General features: G+C 44.7%; 1 protein-coding gene across 11 annotated transcripts in view; it reads right to left on the bottom strand.

Annotated features, from left to right (window-relative positions):
- NRF1 (nuclear respiratory factor 1) overlaps positions 1 to 22,853 on the bottom strand; it is a 145,312-nt gene that overhangs the window by 5,233 nt on the left and 117,226 nt on the right. Inside the window, exon 11 of one of the 11 annotated variants that reach the window (XM_055392270.2) lies at positions 16,305 to 16,842. The exons of the other annotated variants lie outside the window; for them this stretch is intronic. Coding sequence (XP_055248245.1) covers positions 16,745 to 16,842 — 98 coding nt within the window. The 3' untranslated portion in view covers positions 16,305 to 16,744. Of the gene's footprint in view, positions 1 to 16,304; positions 16,843 to 22,853 lie in introns of those variants that run through there. 11 annotated transcript variants of the gene reach the window in all.

Raw genomic sequence — 22,853 nt, 5'->3', positions numbered from 1 at the left:
TTCTGGTCAAAACAGGCAAAGTTAACGAAATCACCCAAAATGCCCAGTGGCAAAGCCAAGACACCTGTGTGTTCCTCCAGGGAACCCACATACTGGCAAGTAGCAAGCAAAACCAGAAGCAAAGGTCAGCCTCATTTCACTGCTCTTGCCTCTGGGCTCCATTCAGTTCCAAAAGCTCCAGGCTTGGGGAACAAGTCCCTTGCTGTACAAATACAGTGACTACAGTGTGCAGGGAGATCTTTTCTAACTGTGAGCAACCATCTGGGTTAGGGCTGGTGTGAATAGAAACTAAAAGAATTGTCAAAGTTAAATTTCTTTCATCCTGGCTGTGATGTGTTTGGGTTTCCTATGATGTGGGCCCATGCCCAGTTGTTAAAATAGTTTTCATAGTATCACGGAAGATTTTCCCCAGAGTAAATGAAGCAAAGTTCTAATGCAAAAATCTATCTATTGGCTGATACTGCCATCATCAGAATGATCTTCTGAACATCTGACCTGATCTTGCTGTTCTCCTTCACAGTTCTTCAGTGATTTCTAGTGGCCCACGGGATATAAAGTCCAAACCCCTTTGCAGGTATTTAAACTCTTCACGTCGGCCACTGTTGTTCAGTTAAGCCTGGTGATCCACTAATCCCCACTCACTTCACACGCCAGCCAGATGAACTACTTGAGTGAGGTTCTCCAAGCACACACCTCCATGCCTTCTGCCTGGAGGGGGCTCCTCCCCAGCCTCTCTCCTCCCCATCTTGGGTCCTCTTCTCCGATGCTCCTCCTCTGCTCCCTGTACAGGCTCCTTGGAGACAGCGGCCTCATTCGTCCTCACTGCTCGTATGTCTTGTCCCCAAGGAGACTGTAGATTCCTTAAGGGAGGAATTAAGTCTCCATCTTTGAGTGGCCAGCAGTCAGCAGGTGCTGGAATGTTTTCTACTACCGTGAATGAAACCTGCTTACTAAGATTTAACTTGTGTCCCTTCTAGGGACTGCGTGGTTAAGGTGGGTGAGCCTTAGGGTGATGAGGCTGTTCTGGAACAAGAGCTTCCAGCCCAGAAAAAAAGCAGCTTAAAAAATACTATATTCAAGACTCACCCAAATAAAGCTGTTTTTGAAAGATTCCATCTTCCGTACTCCACACCAGACAGGGAAGAAGCATATTTGGCCACACCTGGGTGAGGAAATGGTCCCCACCCAAAGCTCCCAGGGATGAGTAACTGGTGAGGACAGCCACACACCTTAGAAGCACGGGAGAGGGAGGCCATGATGGGAGTCATTTCATAACCTCGCATGCCTTGGAACCCCAATTCCGCTGTTTTCTACATAGAGTTTCTGTCTACTGCCACCTTAAATAAATGCATGACCATCCCACTGTAGGGATTTTAAGACCTCTCTCTCTCTCTCACACACAGCCATTTTGACATGGGATTAGATTAAATCGCCTCAGTGTCTCTGACCTAACAGCCTTCATGTCCCTGGCAAGGGAAAGAGGGAGGGGCTGGAGGCCTGGAAACCCAGCGTGCACTAAGTCGGGCAGCTGCCCTTGGAAGAGAGATGATTAAATGCTGAGGTACAGTAATCAGGCTGGGACCATCCCTGCATCTGCTCAGCCTGCCCCTGATTAGCCCTAATCTAGAGGCGCGTGTTAATCCAAGCTTGTGTTCTGGGTCATTTCGATTGATTAAGCAACAGGAAGCCCTTCATGTTCTACTTTAAGGGGTGGAAGTGCTCCTTTTTCTTACAGGGCCCTTGTAGAGTCCTGGTAATGAGACCCTTCGCCTCAGTACAGCCCCTTTCCAAGCCCTCTCACCCCCGCTGCATGTCACCTGACTTCTGCTGAGACCCTAGAGAAGTCCACAGGGCAGGGCTCCTTCCCTTTCACGAGTCAGAGCCAGAACCACGGGCTCATCATAAAGGCACATACTTCTAATGTCCTGAAGACTTTAGTATTTCAGAGCTACACACAACCTTAGAGTTAACTCAGTTTAGTAAATACAACCCGTCTTTTTATTTGAACTCAAAAGTAAACATAAAAATTTTATTAAAAAAAAAAACCTCAACACAGATCAAAGGAGGACTGATTTTTTTCCCCAAATGACTGAGTTGATGGTAAAGTCAGGGGCCCAGGCCTTTGATTTGGGAGTCTTTCCATATATTAGAATGTCCTTAAACACTTAACACCAGGGCCAGGAAGGATCCAGAAGGGAGAGGACTGTCCTCTTTGGGCCCCCTGCTGCTTTTCTTCTCAAGCTTCATGGTAAGGTTTATAGAATTGGTCAAAATGGAAAAAAAGTCAAAGGTGACTCAGAAACTTCAGGTGCCAACATAAAGATTTCCTCGTCAAGCAGCAGTTGGACCCAAATCTCTGGAAGAACTGGCTGCAGGACCATGTTTCCCTGTCAAGGACAATGAGGCCGGACATGGCTCTATTTTTTTTTAATGTGTATCATTCTTGAGCCAAAATGGTGAAACATGCTTTTCCCAAGTCTCCTCTCTTCCCAAATAAATGGCAATAACATTCTTCTAGTTGCTCAGGCCAAAAGCTCTGAAGTCATCCTTGACTTCACACATCCAATGCACCAGCTGATTCTCTCCCTTCAAATACAGAACCCAAATTCAACACTTTTCCCCCTGCCTCCCTGGACAGACACTACCATCTCTTGCCTTCCTTTGTAATCACCCTACTTTAGCGCCTGCCAGAGGGATCTTTTAAAACTTCCGTACAAAGCGATGCCTCTCAGATCACATTACATGGGTGGCAGATGATGATATCTATTCATAAGCCTGGCCTTGCACGCTGCAAAACAAGGGGCCATGAGGTTTTACAGTGGTCTGTCTCTGATGGTGGCACCAGGGGAGCACTGTGGTAGACCACGGGCGCCAATGAGAGTTGCTTTAAAGGTTAGGGTCACAGTCTTGCACACTCTGGATTTATCATTCATGAGCCAATCTACTCTATTCCAGATCTCTCCTGGGGCAATGAGTTTCATCACTTGCCTATTGTGTAATGAAATTTACACACATAAACATATGTGCATGTATCCGTGGAAATGGAATTTATTTATTTATTTTGAGGGAATTTATTTTTCCCAAGGCTAACTTCTTTCAGTGTTCAGTATTATTGGATGAATAAGTATGTTTATCATGGTTAACATCTTAAAATATTGTTTGGCAAAAGCCATCCCATCCCATCAGAAACATTACTTTGCTTTCTCCTATCAGGAAAATAAAGTCTAAATAGCTAATAGTTGAAGGAGTTTATGTAGCCTTTCCTGCTAACACCCTACACTATCTCCTCATTACAATCACATGTGTCCCTTGGATGCCATGTGAACTTCCTCAGGCAGGTCTCTCTGTCTGGAATTAGGCCCTGCCAGTCTCAGGCCAGTTCTTCTGGCAGTTTCCACATGGTTCATGGGGTTGCCTCTGAGGGGACAGCCCACCTGGTTTCTCCCTCCTGTGACTTTACTGCCGCCACCATTCATTTGGCCCCAGGTATGTGCTGACCTGTTCCCAAGGAGTTGCTGCTTTTCTGTCTATAAATCTGCATGCCTGCATTGTTGGCAAGACTGTCTTTTTTTTTTTTTTTTTGAGACGGAGTCTTGCTTTGTTGTTCAGGCTGGAGTGCAGTGGCCTGATCTCGGCTCACTGCAACCTCTGCCTCCCAGGTTCAAGTGATTCTCCTGCCTCAGCCTCCTGAGTAGCTGGGATTACAGGCGCGCACCACCATGCCCGGCTAATTTTTGTATTTTTAGTAGAGGTGGGGTTTCACCATGTTAGTCAGGCTGGTCTTGAACTCCTGACCTCGTGATTCACCTGCCTCGGCCTCCCAAAGTGCTGGGATTATAGGCATGAGCCACTGCGCCTGGCCGAGGACTGTCTTTTAATGTTGAGCAACTTGAACACAGTAGGTGCTCAATAATTGAATATGATATGAAAATGTATCATTGATCATACTCTTCATGAATTTCAGAAACTTGATGGTACTCCCTTTAGTCTTGCCCTCCACAGACCGAACAGCCTTAACACCTTTTACTCTGATTCAGAATGAAGTCGAATTTTCTCCACAACCATTCTCATGGTGCTGTAGATCAGGTGCATTTTATGTGAGAAAAAGTAGGCTGTTTATTTCCATTAAAGGCTTCCCAGTCAGAAAGACCTACATGTGAATCTTGGTTCTGCTGTTTAATGGCTTGTGAGCCTGTTTCCTCATATGTAAAATGGTGATCACTCATCTCACAGGGCTGCTAAACTAGACAGATGGGATGACACATTAAAATCTATTACAGTGCTTGGCACATAGTAGGTATATAATAAATGCCACTGCTTTTCAAAGATGACTTTGAGTACGAAGTTTGATGGAGTCTGGCTGGGGTGGCTGGGGTCACAGATGTTAGACTAAAGCTCTTGGGAAACAGAAAGAAAAGCAGAGACAACACAGATCTCCTTTCAGCAGTGATTTTCTCCTGCCAGGAAGCACATCATTCACCAAAGGCCTTCAAAGATGTAAAGATTAAAGATAACAGCCATGAAATCAGGGCAGATGGACTGGCAGGCAGCTTCCCTTCTGAAACACAGTGATGGTCAGAACTGGCACTGCACATGACGTAGATGAAGTGGTGCTAATCGAGTGCACTGGTCAATAAGCAACCAGGCAAAACCACTCCTCAATATTAAGAATGTGAAAAATACAATCAGGGCAGTATGATGTGATGTCATCACCCTGATACATTTCTGAAGTCCTCCAGAAACTAACAGACTTGAGCCAGGCAGAGCACAGGGCTGCAGGGCTGTTGAAGTTATCCAGCACCATAGCTGGCCCTCCTCCCCTCACCCCATGACAAGATAGAGCAGGACAGACAACCTGAGGAAGAATGGGCCTTTCATTTGCCCTCACAGTCTGGGAAACCTTTGGGAATTGTTGTTTGCTGTAACTGAATCTTTCAGCCCGAAGGCCTTCCAAGGTGGTCATGGAAATATCTTTAGTTGGGAGAAAAATATTGATGGCTGTTGAGAGAAAAAGAGAGAGCTAAACAAATAATAAACATGACAGTAGGTGGAAAAGAAATAATTCTTAAAACCCAAAGGGAAATTTACATTATGTAATGCCTTCTTTAGTTTATGAACATGAACGCTAACCATGTACATCAAGGAAATACTGGCCCAAATGGGAACCGGGACCATGATTAGAAAGGAGAGGAATACGTGAGTAAGAAATTAAATTACGGATTATATTGCTTGAGTTTTTAAGGAGCCAGCAACGGTATCTATAGGTGTTTCTAGGGGTGACAGGCAGGAAGGAAGTCCTTTAAAAATCTTCCATTTACAGGCCTGGAAAAATATTTACATCAGTGGCTGACGTCTAAGGAAAGCCACTATATGAAGAAAAACAGGCATGGTATGTGCCAGTATAGGAGTGGAAGAAGATAACAGGAAATCAGTAAAGAAGCTAGTCTAGCAGGCAGACAGCAGTTAGACAGGCTGAGAATACCAAGGACTAGATGGAAAGAGGACATATGTAGGGCAAGAAGAGGAAGGTCATGAAGAGAATGTCAATATCAAACAAAAAGGAGGTCCAAGTAACCTCACGATAGTAGGGCAAATGGGGAAGAGAAAAAGCGTTTCTTTCCCAGTGGTTCTGTTTCTGTTCTATTAGCTGCTTTTGGGACATTTAATCTCCCTTTTCCGTGTTTCCTAAGTCCAAGCTTTTGGGTACATTTGGGGGATTTATGGATTAAAATATGTCTTACATCTGGCAAGTACTGAATATTCTCATGAAGCCAAGAGCAGCCTCACAGGTGCCTTGGTGCACAGGGTGCTTTTCAGCACTCAAAGAGTTTTCTTCTCTCTTGCTGGACCATCTCAAGACTAAGAAAAACTGCTTTCTGGAATAACATTCAAAGGAGTGACTCTGGTTGAGACAGGGTCACTGTATCTTTTGCCTGATTTTGCAGACCACCAGGAAGCTTTTCATGCCCCTCATCCCATAAGCCAAATATTAAAACTGAATTCATTTTTACTTTTATTAGTAAATATATCTCAAGACCTATTTTGGAGATACAATGTCATGATTTCCTCTTGAAATTACTGGCGATGCCCAGGAGCATTATGAAATCAAGGTTCTGTGTTTCAGTATTCAGAACCACCATGGTTTATTATCCTGAAAATTGAGCTCCTAATGTGGGGATGAACAAGCTAACTGCAAGGCCTGTTGACCCTGCCAAGAAGGCTTTAAACTGAAAATGGCAGGAGAGAAAGCGTTCTGCTGAAGCTTGTGGAATATGCACGTGCTCTGGAGCAGCGGTCCCGAGCATTTTTGGCACCAGGGACTAGTTTCATGGAAGACAATATTTCCATGGATGGGGGGGTTGAGGGGGATGGTTTGGGGATGAAACTATTCCACCTCAGATCATCAGTTCACAATAGGGTTCGTGCTCCTATGAGAATCTGATGCCGCTGATGATCTGACAGTAGGTGGAGCTCGGGCGGTGATGCTTGCTCACCTGCCACCCACCTCCTGCCGTGCCAGGGGTTGGGGACCCCTGCTCTGGAGGACATCTGATCTGACTGTACAGAGCAGGGCAAGGGGTACCCAGTAAATTCCCAGAAGAAATCACTAGGAAGAAGGGTGGGAACAACACTCAGGTTGAAGTCTGTGTCCCAGAGGATAGAGTATGGCAATATGCAGAGTGCACCAATATTTAAAATGGAAAGTGGAGCCCAGATGACAAACCTCAGAAGAAGAAAGTCACCAGGAGCCTGCAACAGTCAGGTGCAGAAATGAACAGCAGGCCCGCTCAGGAGTTACTCAGAGTTAGGAAGGGAGATTTATTTATTTTTCTGTTATTATTACTTTCAAACTTTTTTTTTTCTTCAAACTTTATGATGGAAAATGTCAAATAGGCACCAGGAGAGGGAGGAAGTACAACAAACCCCCATGTGCCTGTCATCCAGTCCCTGCCTCTTCTATCTGAGCAGGGATACGCTGAGGCAAGGAAGCTTCCAAAGATGTACTCGTGACTTTTCATCCCCTCACTCAGCATAATCTGTAGAGCACCATTTAGGAAAAAAACCACAAAAAAACTAAAACTTTTTAAGAGCACATAAAGGGCAGAATTAAATTTGCTCTAGGCAGTGAGACACCTGAAAAAAGCAGATCAGTAAGTGGAAATAGACAGTAATGGGGCTTTAGAGTAAGATGGAAAGAACTCTATCCCAATAAACTTCATCTTCATCAAGTTTTTCTCCTGCTTTTCCTATCTGAACTGTACTTAGCATAGCCAAATTGTTAATGGGGACAAGTTCTTTATAAAAGAATCCCAACTAGAGGTGGGAGGATCACTTGAGGCCAGCAGTTCGAAGCTGTAGTCTGGGAATAGCCACTGCACTCCAGCCTGGGTAATGTAGTAAGACCCTGTCTCTTAAAAAAAAAGAATTCCAGCTAATAAATGAAAAGGAAACATTTAACACTAGAAAAATCAGATAATCAATGTAATCAATGGTTACTAAAACTATCAGGTGACCGAGTGAGGGGGACTGCACAGTAGAGGAATCCCACCATCCAAGCAGGAAGCAGCGCCTGGAATGACAGCCTCACAGTGACTCTATCCTCCAGCTGCTTCCTTCTTTCCCCAAAGATGAACCCACCTGTGGCTTTGTCAGTCAGGATCCACTTGCGACCTGCACGATCTGCCATAAAGAGGCCTGACAATAACACAGAACTGTTAAAAAAAAAAAAAAAAAAGGCACCGGGCAAGATGGGCCACCAGCCCCGCTGCGGCGCTGCAGCCTCCCATGCACATCCGGTGCAGGGTGCACAGCCTCGCTCCTTCCACCCGTGAGGAAAGCCTTCGGCAAGCCATGCCAGCACCAAGTGCTAATGTGCACTTAGACCACCAGATCTCAGTTCAGTTGAAGGGAGAGGAGGTCATTTCCCTCATATTTCCCCCTCGCCGTTGGAATTTGTGATGTGATTTCCTTGTAGCAGACTTACCTTCCTAATTATGTCTTCTTTAAGCTAATATGAAAACTAATTTGTATTCCCTAAGTACCCAGCAGCTGGGTCGGGGGGCAGAGGAGATGGTCCAGGCTTACACTGGCTCGCTCAGAGAAATTGCCCAAGGATTTAAAATGTGTCACGAGTAATCTGCGTGACAGATAATCTGTAGGTAACAAGTAAGAGTTGACTATATTCACATTTGTAAAACCAACAGGCCACTTCTGTATCTTAGGACCACTATGAGGATAAATAACATCACGCTTACATGATTTAAGTTCTTGAGAAAAAAAGACACTGTCTAAATTTGAAGTAGTATTGTTATTTTACGTGGGCTTTCTCCAGGAGTCAAAGCAACTGTGTAGTAGCTACTAGACACAGACAAATGGAAGAAGCAAGATTAAAGGCCCTGTCCTTGGTCCCAAGAGTTGCTGAAAATGGAAAGTGTTGGCAGCCCAGCGTTCCACACCCAGCAGCATTGTCCACACAATGCACAACTTGTTTACACACTCTTGGCCCAAGTGTTCACATGCCCTCTTGTTTTACTAAGGTGCTCCATTTAATGAGAAAAGGACTGTCTGGTCCAACAGCAGGGCTGTGAAAGCTTAATTAGGAGAAGGCCAAGGAGAAGGTCAGCTGAAAGTGGACATTCCTAAAATTAAATTTCCTTTTCATTGTTATAATTCAGGTTTGTTTTTTTTTTTAAACAAGGGGTAGGAGTAGGAAAAGGACATGAAATCCTTGGAGAAAAAAATACAAAAAGGTGAAAAAGAACACAGTCTAGGTAACATGGCTGGAAGGAGTTGTTCCAGAAACATTGAGGCAAATTTCATTTTTTCCTTCCAACAAGACTGCAGTAGAAACTCCCAGGCTTCCTTAAGCAGTCGAGGCATTTCAAGAGGTTCAGACCAACCTCAAACAGTGTGGTCCACTGGAGCTTCCTGTGATGATGGGCATGTTCTGTTTGAGTGCTGTCCGACACAGTGGCTACAGAGTGCTTGAAATGTGGCCAGCGTGACTGAGGAACTGATTTTTAAATTTTATTCTGTTTTAATTAAGTTTAAATAGCCAGAGCACAGCTCTAAAACCTTTCCAGAGCTTCCAGTGTGCCAACTCCATATCATAAACGTGCCTCCGACAGACAGATACATACACTCACACTGTGTAACACTCTTAAGAGTTGCCTTTGTTTAAATGGAAACTCAATCTAAATTGGATGCTTTGTATTCACCTAAAATATAGATTTCTGGCATTTCCCTTATTTAAGTCACAGGTTCTTTCCTTTACTGCCATACCTCATCAACTTATTTTAACACCCTCCAGCCCCTCCCCCACCAGGCCTCTGCATGAGAAACTATCAGCATGTGAGAGCAATGCAGTGTAGATATCTGCATGTTATAGTGCTACGGGAATAAGGAGAGGATGGGCTGGGCGGAGTCAGAAGACTGCTGGACGCCTCTCTAGCGAGCCAATCTGATAGCATGGTCTTTGTAGTCTCACTCACAGCAGTGTCTCGGTTTCCATATTTAGACCCCTTCAATGATTCTCAGATCCAATTGCTAGGCTTTATGATGGCAAAGTTTTTTTTTTTGTTTTTTTTTAAATCAATTTCACTTAGAAAATCCCATTTAGGCTCTGAAAATCTCTAAATTGGGGCCTTTCTAATAATGAAGATTTGGTGTAATTATAATGTCACAGGCAATTGTGCTGACAAAGCAAAACCAGTATGTCTCCTTGCCAGGCCTTTGCTCTCAGTCTGACCAACAGGAGGAGAAAAGAGGCTTTGTCAGGAGCAGATGTGCACTGGGAGGCCCCAGGAAAGCAGAGCTGTTGAATGAAGCAGGTGCCACTTAGACATTCACTTCACTGACTCCAACCACAACCTCCCCTTCATTTGATATCCTGCTCTTGGCAGAAGGATGGAGAAAGAGCATCGCACAAAGAGGAAGCATGTTTATCCTGTTCAGATTACTGCTTCTGCCAGGCTGCTGCTGCTGCTGTTGGGTTTTGCACATTTGCTCTTTATTAAGCAAATGTTAGAGCTGGGTGCTGGCAAGTGAATCCCTGTATTTACACAGGTAACCTGAGAGCCAGAGGGCCCCAAACTATCCTGGCTGCAAGGGACAAGCTATTAGAGTTAATAACAGTGCACTGGCATTCCTTCAAAATCCTAATGGAAGCATAAATAAAAAGAGGAAAGTCCCCTTTACCCAAGAACCTGAAAAACTTTATAAGAATTTTTCCTGTTCTAATATTCTGATTCCTGTGTGAACAGTGATTAATGCCCTTTTTACATGCTCAATTAAAACCCACTTTTCCATCCATGTATTGAATAGAAATGACTCCAATTAAACTTGTCCAATTATGGCTCTGGATTTGGTATGCCAGAAAAAAAAATCCCTTTACAGAATAGCACTCACAATGACAGGCACAAGATTCAGTCTTGGTTTATAAGGAGCTGGAATAATCTAAGACCAAAATCTGCCTTTACATACAAAGACTCCGAAAGATCTGCGGACCTAAAGGGAAGGAGAATGAGACAAAGAAGCATGTAACTTGGCCTTGAGGACACCGTGGATGGAGAGGAGACCACAGTCAGTGGTGTCCATCTGCCAGATGGCAGGGACCTTCTTGGGAATCTGTCCGGAAGCCCTGACCTGAGTTGTCTGCTCGGAATGTCCCTGGCTCGGATTGGTGTTCTGTTCATAGGATGGTGTGCTGGCTCATCGAGTTTCCCCAAGCTGAGAATACGCAACACAGGCAGACCAAAGAGTAAATGAATTTGCATCTATTGAAGTACAGAAAAACAAAAAAAAGAGGACATGAAGGTATGCCAAAGGGACTTGATTCCTTTGCGGCCCTGACATGTTGACTGGAGGTATCCAGTCTTTCACATGAAAAGTATCTAAAAGCTACATCTGAAGGACATGGTCATGGCTTAGATGAGCACTAAGAATAAAGACTGACAGCTACTGGCCTATCATCTCATTGTAAAGGCCCTCTATGTCACTTTTGATCTGCAGTCTTTAAGCCTTCAAATAGCAGAGCTTAGGTTAGCAATTCCTGGCATATAAACGATGAATGCCCGAGGCCACCCCAGGTTATAATGGTAGAGAGAGAATGACACATCCCCTCTGGATGTGCAGACTACACAAGGAACCTAAACTCGCAAAGAGGGACAGGAGATACTCTCATGAGGCAGTGCTGGTCTTTCTGAAGGTGTCCACAGTTCAGCATCTGTGCAGGAGGCAAAGAAAAGCACCAAAGAACCCTGGCAACTGGAAATCCCTCCAGCTACAGGGGGTATGCCTGAGGATCTACAGGAAAGGCCTGGTAATTCTAGAGAACAGAATCTCAGTATGCCTGAGGGATATGATGGGACTTCCATGAGGAACACAGGCTTCCCGAAGTAGGGATCCTTGTGGGAGATTCACTACTACCTCTCTGCGAATGAAGACTCACTGGCCCTGGCCCTAAGCATGTGTGCCAGAAGTACTAAGAGTGAACCTCTGAAGGTTACTTCCCTTCCCATTCGGTGTGAGTGATTAATCATTATAATGGTAATAATCATAACAGCAGTTGTAGCAGTGGTAGTCAACAGTTACTGCATGCCTTCGATGCCCCAGCCAGTAAAGAGAGTAGGACTATAGTCTCTGCTACCCTGCAAATTAGTGCCATCAACACATCTCCCAGGATGGGGGAGATTGGGGAGTCAGGAAACTGCCACCTCTTTCCAAGAGCTATTTTGGAAGGCACTTTGGACTTCAGGAGGTCATTATGAAGACAGGGAAGGAGGACACGTTTGAGAAGTGAAGAATCACCACTGAGCTGTCCCTTCCCCTCCTCAACACCATGAAAAGGTTGGGTGAGAAACACACATGGGGCAGAGAACTGTACCCCTCTTTGAGTGTCTAGAATCAAGAGCCCCAGTGAACATCTCTGTGCTCCCATTTTTCAGCAGCAGCTCTGTTTCACTGTGAAATCTGGAATTCATGCAATAGTCATGGCTCCTGTCAGCCTTGTGACCCGTCAGGCTTCAGATATTTGATCTTTTGGCGGGCTACTATAAATCCATTACAGCACCTGGCTGCAGATACCTGTAGCCTAGAAGAGAAACTTGCACTTGTGAGGAATCCAAGTGGAAATATGCACGTGGCCTGAGTCATGAATAAACTCACTAGGAAGTGAGTCTCGATGTCACCACTGTCTCTGGTCTCAGGTTTTCCTGCTTGGACTCTGCAGTGCATAAAAATAGATCAGTTCTCCTCGCAACCCTCCCACCCTGCTGTTTACTGGCTGCGGATTACTGCAGTCACATGGGTAGATTTTTTTTTTTTTTTAAAGCAAAGCCATGCTGTTTATGAGCTGAGAAGGTCACTGGAAGACAAAGCTCATGAAGTATTTGTGTTGTCCTCCCCTGTGCAGAGAGGGTGCAACTCGCCAGGAGACCACAGTGTTATTGATATAGCCCTTAGATCAGCACCACCCAATAGAACTGTCTTCAGTCATAGACATGTTCTGTATCTACACAGTCCATTAAAGTGGCTACTAGGTACATGTGCCTGTTTACATTTAAATGTGAATAAATTATAATTAAATTAAAAATTCAGTATCTCAGGGCGTATGTGGCTATTCAGCACTTGAAATATGATTGTGACTAATAACTACCTTTTACATTTTATTTCATTTTAATCAACTTGCATTTAAATTCAAATAGCCACATGTAGCTAACAACTATCATACTGGACAGTACAGATTTAGATGTTAGGTTTTGGTATCATGTTTTTATTTGCCTCTGCTAAGATTTACCGTGAGTCTTTGACTTCTAAAGTGAGTAAAACATAGCTGCCACCATTCTTTAAAATAATCCTGCAAAGGAGTCACCACACCAAGTACTAGCATAACCAGATGAATAATAAAGGCCATGATTTTCATTTGTATTATCCCTTCTTTACTTCCTAGGTAGGCTAAGTTGGCAAGAGGGAGTGAAGGGGAAGAAGGGAGTTTCATTGGGCAGTAGAAAGAGTACTGGAGATCTGGTATGATTTCCAGTCTTACTATTTAAGAGCTGACAGATCCTGGGCAAGTCCCGGTTTTAGCTGCTTCTGAACAGGGCTCAGAAGATCTATTCTACTCAGTTTACTGGGTGAAGGTAGAATAATGCAGACACTGCTTAGCCATTTGCAAGGAGATGATGGTGGCAGTGGTGGTGGTTGTAGCAGTAGTAAAAAAACAAAATGAAAGAATGGACGATGAAAGGAAAAAGATGAAGACCCTAAATAATTATGCTCAATGCGTATAGCCAAAAGGCAAAATTACAGCCGACTGAAATGGTTATTTTCCTGGTATGACATCTACCAACATGCTTCCCAGAATGAAAACGATTCATCTTAGAGAAAAGTTAGCTGACTTAAATGGGAAAGTCCCTGTCTGCAAAGAAAGCCTATTTCCCAGGGGGGCGTGTGGAAGACACTAAGAGACACTGCTGTCCCAAGGTGCTGCACCACACACTGTTCAGTTCCCAGGAACAGCCGCCAGCTCCCAGCTCAGCTGGAGCCACAGGCAACGCTGCATACTCCCCTCACTCCTCTTCATTTTGATCCACAGCTCACAGCTCTCCTTATATTACATGAAGGAATCTTTTCAGGTCTAGGACTATCCCCTCCTCCCCCTCTATTTAAAAAAGGCCTATGATTCCAAAGGAGAAACAGTTGTAATACACATGAATCTTCATTTGCTTTTTCTTACAGAGCAGGCGATGCCTCAGCACAGTCTGAGACCAGCACTCTAGCGTCTTCATTTTCTCTCAAGTCACTCTATCAACAAGGGAGTGGGTGGAAAAGACCATTTACCTTACAGGAGGGCAGCCTAAAAATCCACAGCTACCAGCTGTGCTGCTCTTTGGGGACCTTGAAGATGAGAGGCTTGTATCCTGGGACTCACAGCTCACACAAAAAACAGTTGCTTAGGGTCTGCCTGCTTCAAGTCCTGAGGCACTGAGCTTACCATCTTTGGATAAAAGCTACAAATAGTATCACAGTGTCATAGAACACAACAGCACTTTTAAGGCTATTATGCTTATGGTGACTGAAAACGCACTCTTACACTAAGACTATTTAATACACTCATTTATTTAAACTTTAAAATAACGAGGCAAAAAGTGATTTAGTACACACTGGAATAGCACATCAGCAACCTTTTTGGGGAGAAACAATAATACAGTTCCTAAATTAACATTTACATCTCAGTGGACTCTTGTGAGAACAAGCCCATATGCTGATGTGTCCAGGGAACGAGGAGCACAGAAAAAGGTGGAAGGAGATGTGTTTTACAGTCTAACATGTGGAGGATTGGCATCATCCCTCTCATTTTTAAAGAGTTGGAACAGAGGGACATGCAGTAAGTAAAAATGGATGATGGTGGTGACAAAAAGGAAAAAATGGCAAAAGCTACCTTTTGTGATAGAGTTGAAATACAATGCATCTGTTGAGATTTGAAGACAGATTGTGCCATTTTAGGAGTAAAAAGGCCACACTCATGACTGCAAACTATGTGCAGAAGAGAACAGCAGCCCTAGACAAAGGCAAGTGATAGAGCCTTTAAACAATGTCACCTTGTATTTTCTTCAGTCAAGGTTACAGAAAGGGCTTCTAATCTATTCCCATTTTTACAGCATCCACCTCTGCAACATACATCTTCATCTGCGAAAGGCAAGCATTCGGATCCGTCTTAAAGACAGGAAAGCAGCGTCTACATAGTACTGTGCACTCCAACATATGTGAGGAATGATGGAGAAGAAATTGATGCTGACAGCTAAAGAATTTTATATTTATGATGCATCCCTGTGCCAGGCACTATGCTAAGAACTTGACAGGAATCATCTTGTTTAATGCTCCCAACTTCCTTCTGAGTACAGAACTATCATTATCCTAATTTTTATAGCTAAGGCTTAGAGAGGTTAATTTGCTTGCCTAAGATTACAGAGCTTGTTAGAGGTTCAGCTTTTAGGGTCTCCAGCTCTGCGGGACCTCCCCTCTCCATTGCTCCTCCTTTTACTCTCAGTGCTATACCAGGTATCTACAAAGTTAAACGATCCTCACCACCACCTTCTGTAGTAGAGGTTCTTAACCTTTTTTTGTGGGCTGGAGATGAACAGGGGTGGGGGTGGGGGTGGGAATGCCTCTGGTCTAGTTACACATTCAATCAAAGCTAATACCCTCCCTGCTGCTAGTGGAGGCAAAGGAAAAAAAAAGCTATAGATACCAAAAAAAAAAAAAAAAATACAAATACCTTTGTATAGAATTTCTCAGGGTCCATAGACCCCAGGTTAAGAATATCCTATTGGGCTGGGCGTGATGGCTCATGCCTGAAATCCCAGCACTTTGGGAGGCCGGATCATTTGAGGTCAGGAGTTCGAGACCAGCCTGGCCAACATGGTGAAACCCCATCTCTACCAAAAATTTAAAAAATTAGCTGGGCTCTCTCAGGAGGCTGAGGCAGGAGAATCGCTTGAACCCAGGAGGTGGAGGTTGCAGTGAGCCAAGATTGTGCCACTGCACTCCAGCCTGGGTGAGACAGAGTAAGACTCTGTCTCAGAAAAAAAAAAAAATTCTATTGAGCATTGTTGAGATTAAATTCTGCTGAGAAAACATACATATTTTAAAAAGTTTTTAATAAGGTCAAAGAAAACAGGGATGTGAAAAGGTGAAGACTGTCTAGTGTAAAAAGATAGAATGTTTTTCCCTAAAGAAATGTCTATATTAATTTAATCTGGCAGTTGGAATGCACAGTAAAATGTACGTTTGTTTTACAGCACAGTAAGGCAGAGTGGGGTCTTATAATTTTATTTTCTTATTTTTTATTTTATTTATTTATTTTTTTGAGACAGAGTCTCGCTCTGTCACCCAGGCTGGACTGCAGTGGTGCGATCTCGGCTCACTGCAAGCTCCACCTCCCGGGTTCACGCCATTCTCCTGCCTCAGCCTCCCAAGCAGCTGGGACTACAGGTGCCCGCCACCACGCATGGCTAATATTTGTATTTTTTAGTAGAGACGGGGTTTCACCGTGTTAATGAGGATGGTCTCGATCTCCTGACCTTGTGATCCATCTGCCTCGGCCTCCCAAAGTGCTGGGATTACAGGCGTGAGCCACCGCGCCCGGTGGTCTTATAGTTTCAGAAAATATGACGTTGAAGTCTTAAGGTGGAACCTCAGCAGCAAGACTGTTGCCAGGACCAGCCCAGAACGTGGGACACGCTACCCTGAGGATACTTGCGAAGGGCTGTTCCTTCTCTAAGTGTAATGACAATGCCTTGTCATCAGCTTTAATTTTTATTTTATTTTATTTTTATTTTTTATTTACTAGGAAGTCTCACTCTGTCAGCCTGGCTGGAGTGCAGTGGCGCAATCTTGGCTCACCGCAACCTCTGCCTCCCAGGTTCAAGCGATTCTCCTGCCTCAGCCTCCCAAGTAGCTGGGACTACAGGCGCGTGCCACCACGCCCGGCTAAATTTTGTATTTTTAGTAGAGACAGGGTTTCACCATATTGGCCAGGCTGGTCTCGAACTCCTGACCCTGTGATCCGCCCGCGTCGGCATCCCAAAGTGCTGGGATTACAGGCGTGAGCCACCGCACCCAGCAGCTTTAATTTTTTAAACAGCCCTCCAGTCCATTTCTCTTCATTCAGAACATGAGGAGGGAGGGTTGAGACCCTTAGTCTTAACCAGGGCAGCATAGGTAGTAGGTGGTTTCTGAGTCTTCAGTGCTGACCAGCGGAGACAGATGTGCTCTTCAAAATCTCTGGGGGACCCCAAGCAAGGGCTGTAGGCAGAGCCAAGTGGAAGACCCGGTGAGGAGCTGGGGAAACAAATAAGCCAATAAACTCGCTCCAGGCAAAAATGAACACGCCCCTGACCCTTTCCCCAGGCTCCACAGCCCTACCACCTTGGTCTCAACTTTGTTAGAGACAGGTGGGAAGGCTGAAAGAGTCCTGGCCTAAACTGAAGGGCAGCAGGAAGGCTTGAGCAGAGGCTTCTAGGAGCTGATGAAACAACTCGTCTGCTGGGGTTCCTTCCTTCTGAACATCATCTACTTCCCCTTAGTTTCCCTGGCTCTAAATAGCACCCGTTGCCCACCACCCAACTCCAGTCAAGAAGACACATTCACTAATTGCAAAGTACTCTGCTCACTGAAAATGTTTAAGGCTGACAGCCAGCCAATGATGAGTTCTGCAACCGGAGAAGCATACAGACCTGTCGGCTCCTCTGGCCAGCAAAGGCAAGCCTGTGTGTGCAGAGGGAGGGCTGCTGAGCCCGGGGCACTCAGCAGCATGAACCTCCAGGGTACCCCTACAGCCCTCGGAACAGCTGGGCAGATGGGTGCTGTGGCTAAACTAGACTAAGGCAAGCAGCCTCTGGCAGGGCTGGGGAAAGGTTTGACATTTCCAAATTTATTTGTTCAACAATGGTTATCACCCTGTATTTGTGGAGTCTAGGCAGGAACCCAGAGCTCACATCAAAGGGAGACAGTGTAGTACAGTGGTTTGGAAACAAATTGCCTGAATTGTCTGCCACTCTCTATGTGAACTTGGTTAAGTTACTGAAACTTTCTGTGTCTCAGCTTCCCTATGTGTTAAATCAGTTTAACAGTGTTTACTCATAAAGTTATCATGCGTTTTAAATATAATGCATGTAAAACACTTAGAATGCTTATACATAGTAAGCATTATGTAAATTTTGTTAAATGAATAAAATAATGATACAACAGGATTGAGAGACAGAATGCAAGGTCAACAGCTGAGAAGTATGTTGATGTCATAGGTCAGAGAGCTCCATAAGTGGGGTATGCCCTGCTAACATCTTTTTTGAAATGGAGTCTCACTCTATCATCCTGGCTGGAGTGCAGTGGCATGATCTTGGCTCACTGCAGCCTCGACCTCCTGGGCTCAAGGAATCCTCTCACCTTAGCCTCCTGAGTAGCTGTGACTATAGGCATGAGCCCTGTGCTGGGCTAATTTTTATATTTTTTGTAGAAACAGGGTTTCACCATGTTGCCCAGGCTGGTCTTGAACTCCTGAGCTCAAGCAATCCACCTGCCTCAACCTTTCAAAGTGTTAGGATTATAGGCGTGAACTACTTTGTCGGGCCTCCACTAACATCTTTATTACGAAAAATGAAATTGAAAAAAATCAAAAGAATATAAAGGAGAAAGTGAAATTTCAAAGTGCAAGAACACTTGCTTCCCTCACCTGGTCCATCTCTGTGATGAAAACTCCCTATAACCCTGAACCTGGGGAAAGCTGGGGTAGAAGCAGAGGAGAAAACTTGAGTCAATTTCACAGTTTATTAGTGGTTCTGTTTAAAGGCTTGGTAGGATAAAAAATGGCTAAGATAAGGTTTTCTTTTCTTTTTTTTGAGACGGAGTCTCGCTCTATACCCAGGCTGGAGTGCAGTGGCGCGATCTCGGATCACTGCAAACTCCACCTCCCAGGTTCACGCCATTCTCCTGCCTCAGCCTCCCGAGTAGCTGGGACTACAGGCACCCGCTACCGCGCCTGGCTAATTTTTGGTGTTTTTAGTAGAGACGGGGTTTCACTGTGTTAGCGAGGATGATCTCGATCTCCTGACCTCATGATCCGCCCGCCTCGGCCTCCCAAAGTGCTGGGATTATAGGCGTGAGCCACCGCACACGGCAGGTTTTATTCTTTCAAATGAACTTTAAAATCAGTGTAAAGTTCATATTCCCAAAACACTCTTTGGAATTTTGAATAAAAGTTTTTTCAAATTTAAAAGATGAACCTTTTGTTTGTTTGAGACAGAGTCTCGCTTTGTTGCCCAGGCTGGAGTGCCATGGTGCAATCTCAGCTCACTGCAACCTCTGCCTCCTGGGTTCAAGCAATTCTCCTGCCTCAGCCTCCTGAGTAGCTGGGATTACAGGTGCCCACCACCATGCCCGTCTAATTTTTGTATTTTTAGTAGAGATGGGGTTTGACCATGTTGCCCAGGCTGGTCTGGAACTTTGGGAGGCTGAGGCGGGCAGATCACCTGAGGTCGGGAGTTCGAGACCAGCCTGACCAACATGGAGAAACCCTGTCTCTACTGAAAATACAAAATTAGCTGGGTGTGGTGGTACATGCCTGTAATCCCAGCTACTCGGGAGGCTGAGGCAGGAGAATCACTTGAACCTAGGAGGCGGAGGTTGCGGTGAGCTGAGATTGAGCCACTGCACTCCAGCCTGGACAACAAGAGTGAAACTCCGTCTCAAAAACAAACAAACAAACAAACAAACAAAAACCCCAAAGGACAAAACCCAAAAAAACCCCACTCCAAACCAGCAAATGCTACATCCTCTCTTTTTTCTTGTAGCATCATTAGGAAAAGTGTCAGCTATATTAAAAAATGCTGATGCTTTCTTAGCAGCTCTGCTAAGAGGCTTATTAGGTTGGTGTGAAAGTAATTGCACCAACTTCAAATATGCCATTACTTCTAATGGCAAAAAAACCCACAATTACTTTTGCACCGACCAATACTTACGAACTTGTTAATCTATTTTGTTTTCCCCCATCTACTTTTCAGGAATGAAAGATAGCTGTATAAATCTGCGATAAGATCTCAGACAGAAGAGTGTTTCTGAGGTGGCCAAGTGCCAATATAATCCTTCTCTTTCATTACGTTTGCTGCAATAGGAAGGAAGAGAAAGGTCTATAGGCCTGGTTTTCCGAGGCTTGCCAACAATGGGTGTTAAGGTCTGGGTGAGAGGTGAGAGGCACTCAGCAAAGAGCTCCTCAAGTCTGAGTGAATGCCTGTATCTGTCAGTCCTGGAGGTCAGGAGTCCTGGAACACAGGGGGTTCTGGGGACCAGCAGAGAGGAAGGCAGAGTGAAGAAAAACAAATGGGCTGAACTGTAGACTTCTTACATTAAGGTGTATAAGATGAAAAGAGTATTGAGATAACTATGTTCAAAAAATGAAGTAAAGGGCCGGGTGTAGTGGCTCATGCCTATTATCCTAACACTTTGGGAGACTAAGGCGGGAGGATCATTTTGAGCCCAGGAGTTTGAGACCAGCCTGGGTAACAAAGGGAGATCCCATCTCTACAAAAAATATAATTTAAAAAATTGGCGCGGTGTGGCAGTGCGCACCTGTGGTCCCAGCGTCTCAGTAGGCTGAGGTGGGAGGATAGCTTTAGCCTGAGGTCAAGGCTGCAGTGAACCAGTCTAGGTGACAGAGCGAGACCCTGTCTCAAAACAAACAAACAAACAAACAAACAAGTAAAGGAAGGAATTAATCTGGTAGCCTTCACCAGCCTTAGGCAATTCTACCTACATCTAAACGAAAAGGCATCTGTGAAAATCTTTATATTGAACCGAACCATGAAACTCCATCCTAAGAAACCAAAGACTCTGTTGAAAAAGACAGAGAACATAGAAATAAAGTAATGTGAGTGCTTGGGTAGTTCCTTTAGTGTCGGGGTAGTGTGGGGTAGATGTCCAGAAAGAAGTCTTCAGGGTGCGCAGGTGCTAGGTGCAATGTCTTCATCAGGTCTGCTTTGGTGATCCAGAATTTAAACTTCTGGCTTGCATGGGTCATTATCTTTTTTTTTTTTCTTTCAAGACAGAGTCTTGCTCTGTCGCCCAGGCTGGAGTGCAGTGGCATGATCTCAGCTCATTGCAACCTCCATCTCCTGGGTTCAAGTGATTCTCGTGTCTGGAACTCCCGATTCGCTGGGATTACAGGTGTTGCCACCACGCCTGTCTAATTTTTTGTATTTTAGTAGAAACAGGGTTTCACCATGTTGGTCAGGCTGGTCTCAAACTCCTGACCTCAGGTCATCCACCCACCTTGGCCTCCCAAAGTAGTGGGATTACAGGTGTGAGCCACTGAGCCTGGCTTTTTTTTTTTTTTTTTTTTTTGAGACAGGGTCTTGATCTCTCACCCAGACTGGAGTGCAGTGGTGTGATCATGGCTCACTGCAGCTTTGACTTCCTGGGCTCTAGCAGTCCTCTCACCTCAGGCCCCCAAGTAGCTGGGACTACAGGTGTGCACCACCACTCCTGGCTAATTTTTTAAATTTTTTGTAGAGATGGTGTCTTACTATGTTGTTCAGGTTGGTCTTGGACTCCTGGACTCAAGCAATCCTCCTACCTCGGCCTCCCAAAGTGCTGGGATTACAGGCATGAACTACTGTGCCTGGCCTATGGATCATTATCTCTAACTTGAAAAACACCATCCCCTAGGATACTGCTTCATAACCTCACCCGCCCCCGCCACTTCCCAATGGTTATGGACTTCATCAGGCTCCACATGCAGTGGTCCTCTATCCCTGCCAGTTCCATCCCACAAACTCTTTCTACTTCAGAACTGAATGATATCCAAATTGCTCTCAGAAGAGTCATCTGCTATTCCAATTTTGATTTAAACCATACTCTGAAATATGGGATACATGTTTTCCCCTAAGTAGTATCTGTTTCCAAGTTAGTTCTATGTCAACAAACAGCACCTTGTTCTGCTATCATCTGGTTCTTCCTGATAATAAACTCTTTCTGATTAAAAAAACTTGGCCTGGCCAGGGTGTGGTGGCTCATGCCTATAATCCCAGCACTTTGGGAGGCCGAAGTGGGAGGATCGCTCGAGCCCGAGAGTTTGAGACCAGCCAGAGCAATATGGAGAGGCCTCATTTCTATTAAAAAAAGAAAAAAGATTAAAAAAAATGTGACCTACTGGCAGATACCATAAGCTTGTCTGCCCAGAAGTGACAAACATAGGCCGGGCACAGTAGCTTACGCCTGTATTCCCAGTACTTTGGGAGGCTGAGGTGGGTGGATCACCTGAGGCCAGAGTTCAAGACCAGTCATGGCCCATCTCCATTAAAAACACAAAAATTATCTGGGCGTGGTGTGGCACGTCTGTAATCCCAGCTACTCGGGAGGCTGAAGCACGAGAATCATTGGAACTTCCAGGAAGCAGAAGTTGCAATGAGCTGAGATTGTGCCACTGCACTCCAGCCTGGGTGACAGAGCAAGACTCTGTCTCAAAAAACAAAAACAAAAACAAAAAGAAGCGACAAACTCTGGCAACAGGACAGAATCCGAAAGAATGATGAAAAAGAGAACCTCTAAAAGTCTAGCCAGATATCAAAATTGCTGATTAAGAGGGAAAAATCTGGTTCCAATCCCAAAGTAAATACTATAGCACTGTGGGTAAAAATGTTAGAAGACAAGAGGATTATCAAAGTTACTTGGATCATATCCCATATGAGATTCATTCTTTGGATTCCCAAGGGCAGATGAAAGGATTGGCCTTTGCCTAAAACTGCTGGGATACGGCACAACTCAAGGGTCTGATTTGATACAGAAATGCTGCATTCAGAAAGAGATAACTTCCAACTCTCAAGGCCTGAGTTCAGCAAGTACTGGCAGTCACAGACTGAGGATGGCCTGCTTTGGGGGAAATACTGGCTTTTAGGATGTGAACCAGAATTTTCCCAGATCACAAATGTAGCCAACAACATGAAATCACACCAAATGATTCACACAACCCAATGCTACTGAAAAGAGGCAGCTTCCAGTAATCAATAGTAGCGGGTGTGGTTCAACTTTATTGTATGGCTGAACGGTTCTACTTGGCCGAGAGCCAGAGGGTCCTTGGACTTACCTATAAATTCATCCATCTGAAAAGGTGATGCTGGGGAGGAGCCAGAATTATAAAGCAGTCTGTTCTCTCCCAGACAGGTCAAGTTGATTAGAATGGATAATAAAGTTTCCTACTGAACCCACATGGGAAGTTATTTTTAGCAGTTCCATAGTGAATAAGAGCAATCACACTTCACATGAATGCCACATAAGCCAGATATCCTACCCTTTGCTCAGGG

The sequence above is a fragment of the Gorilla gorilla genome, chromosome 6 (assembly GCF_029281585.2).
Source record: "Gorilla gorilla gorilla isolate KB3781 chromosome 6, NHGRI_mGorGor1-v2.1_pri, whole genome shotgun sequence".
NCBI lineage: Eukaryota > Metazoa > Chordata > Mammalia > Primates > Hominidae > Gorilla > Gorilla gorilla.
The sequence above is the reverse complement of the archived record's forward strand: the minus strand, read 5'-3'. Positions and strand labels throughout refer to the sequence as shown.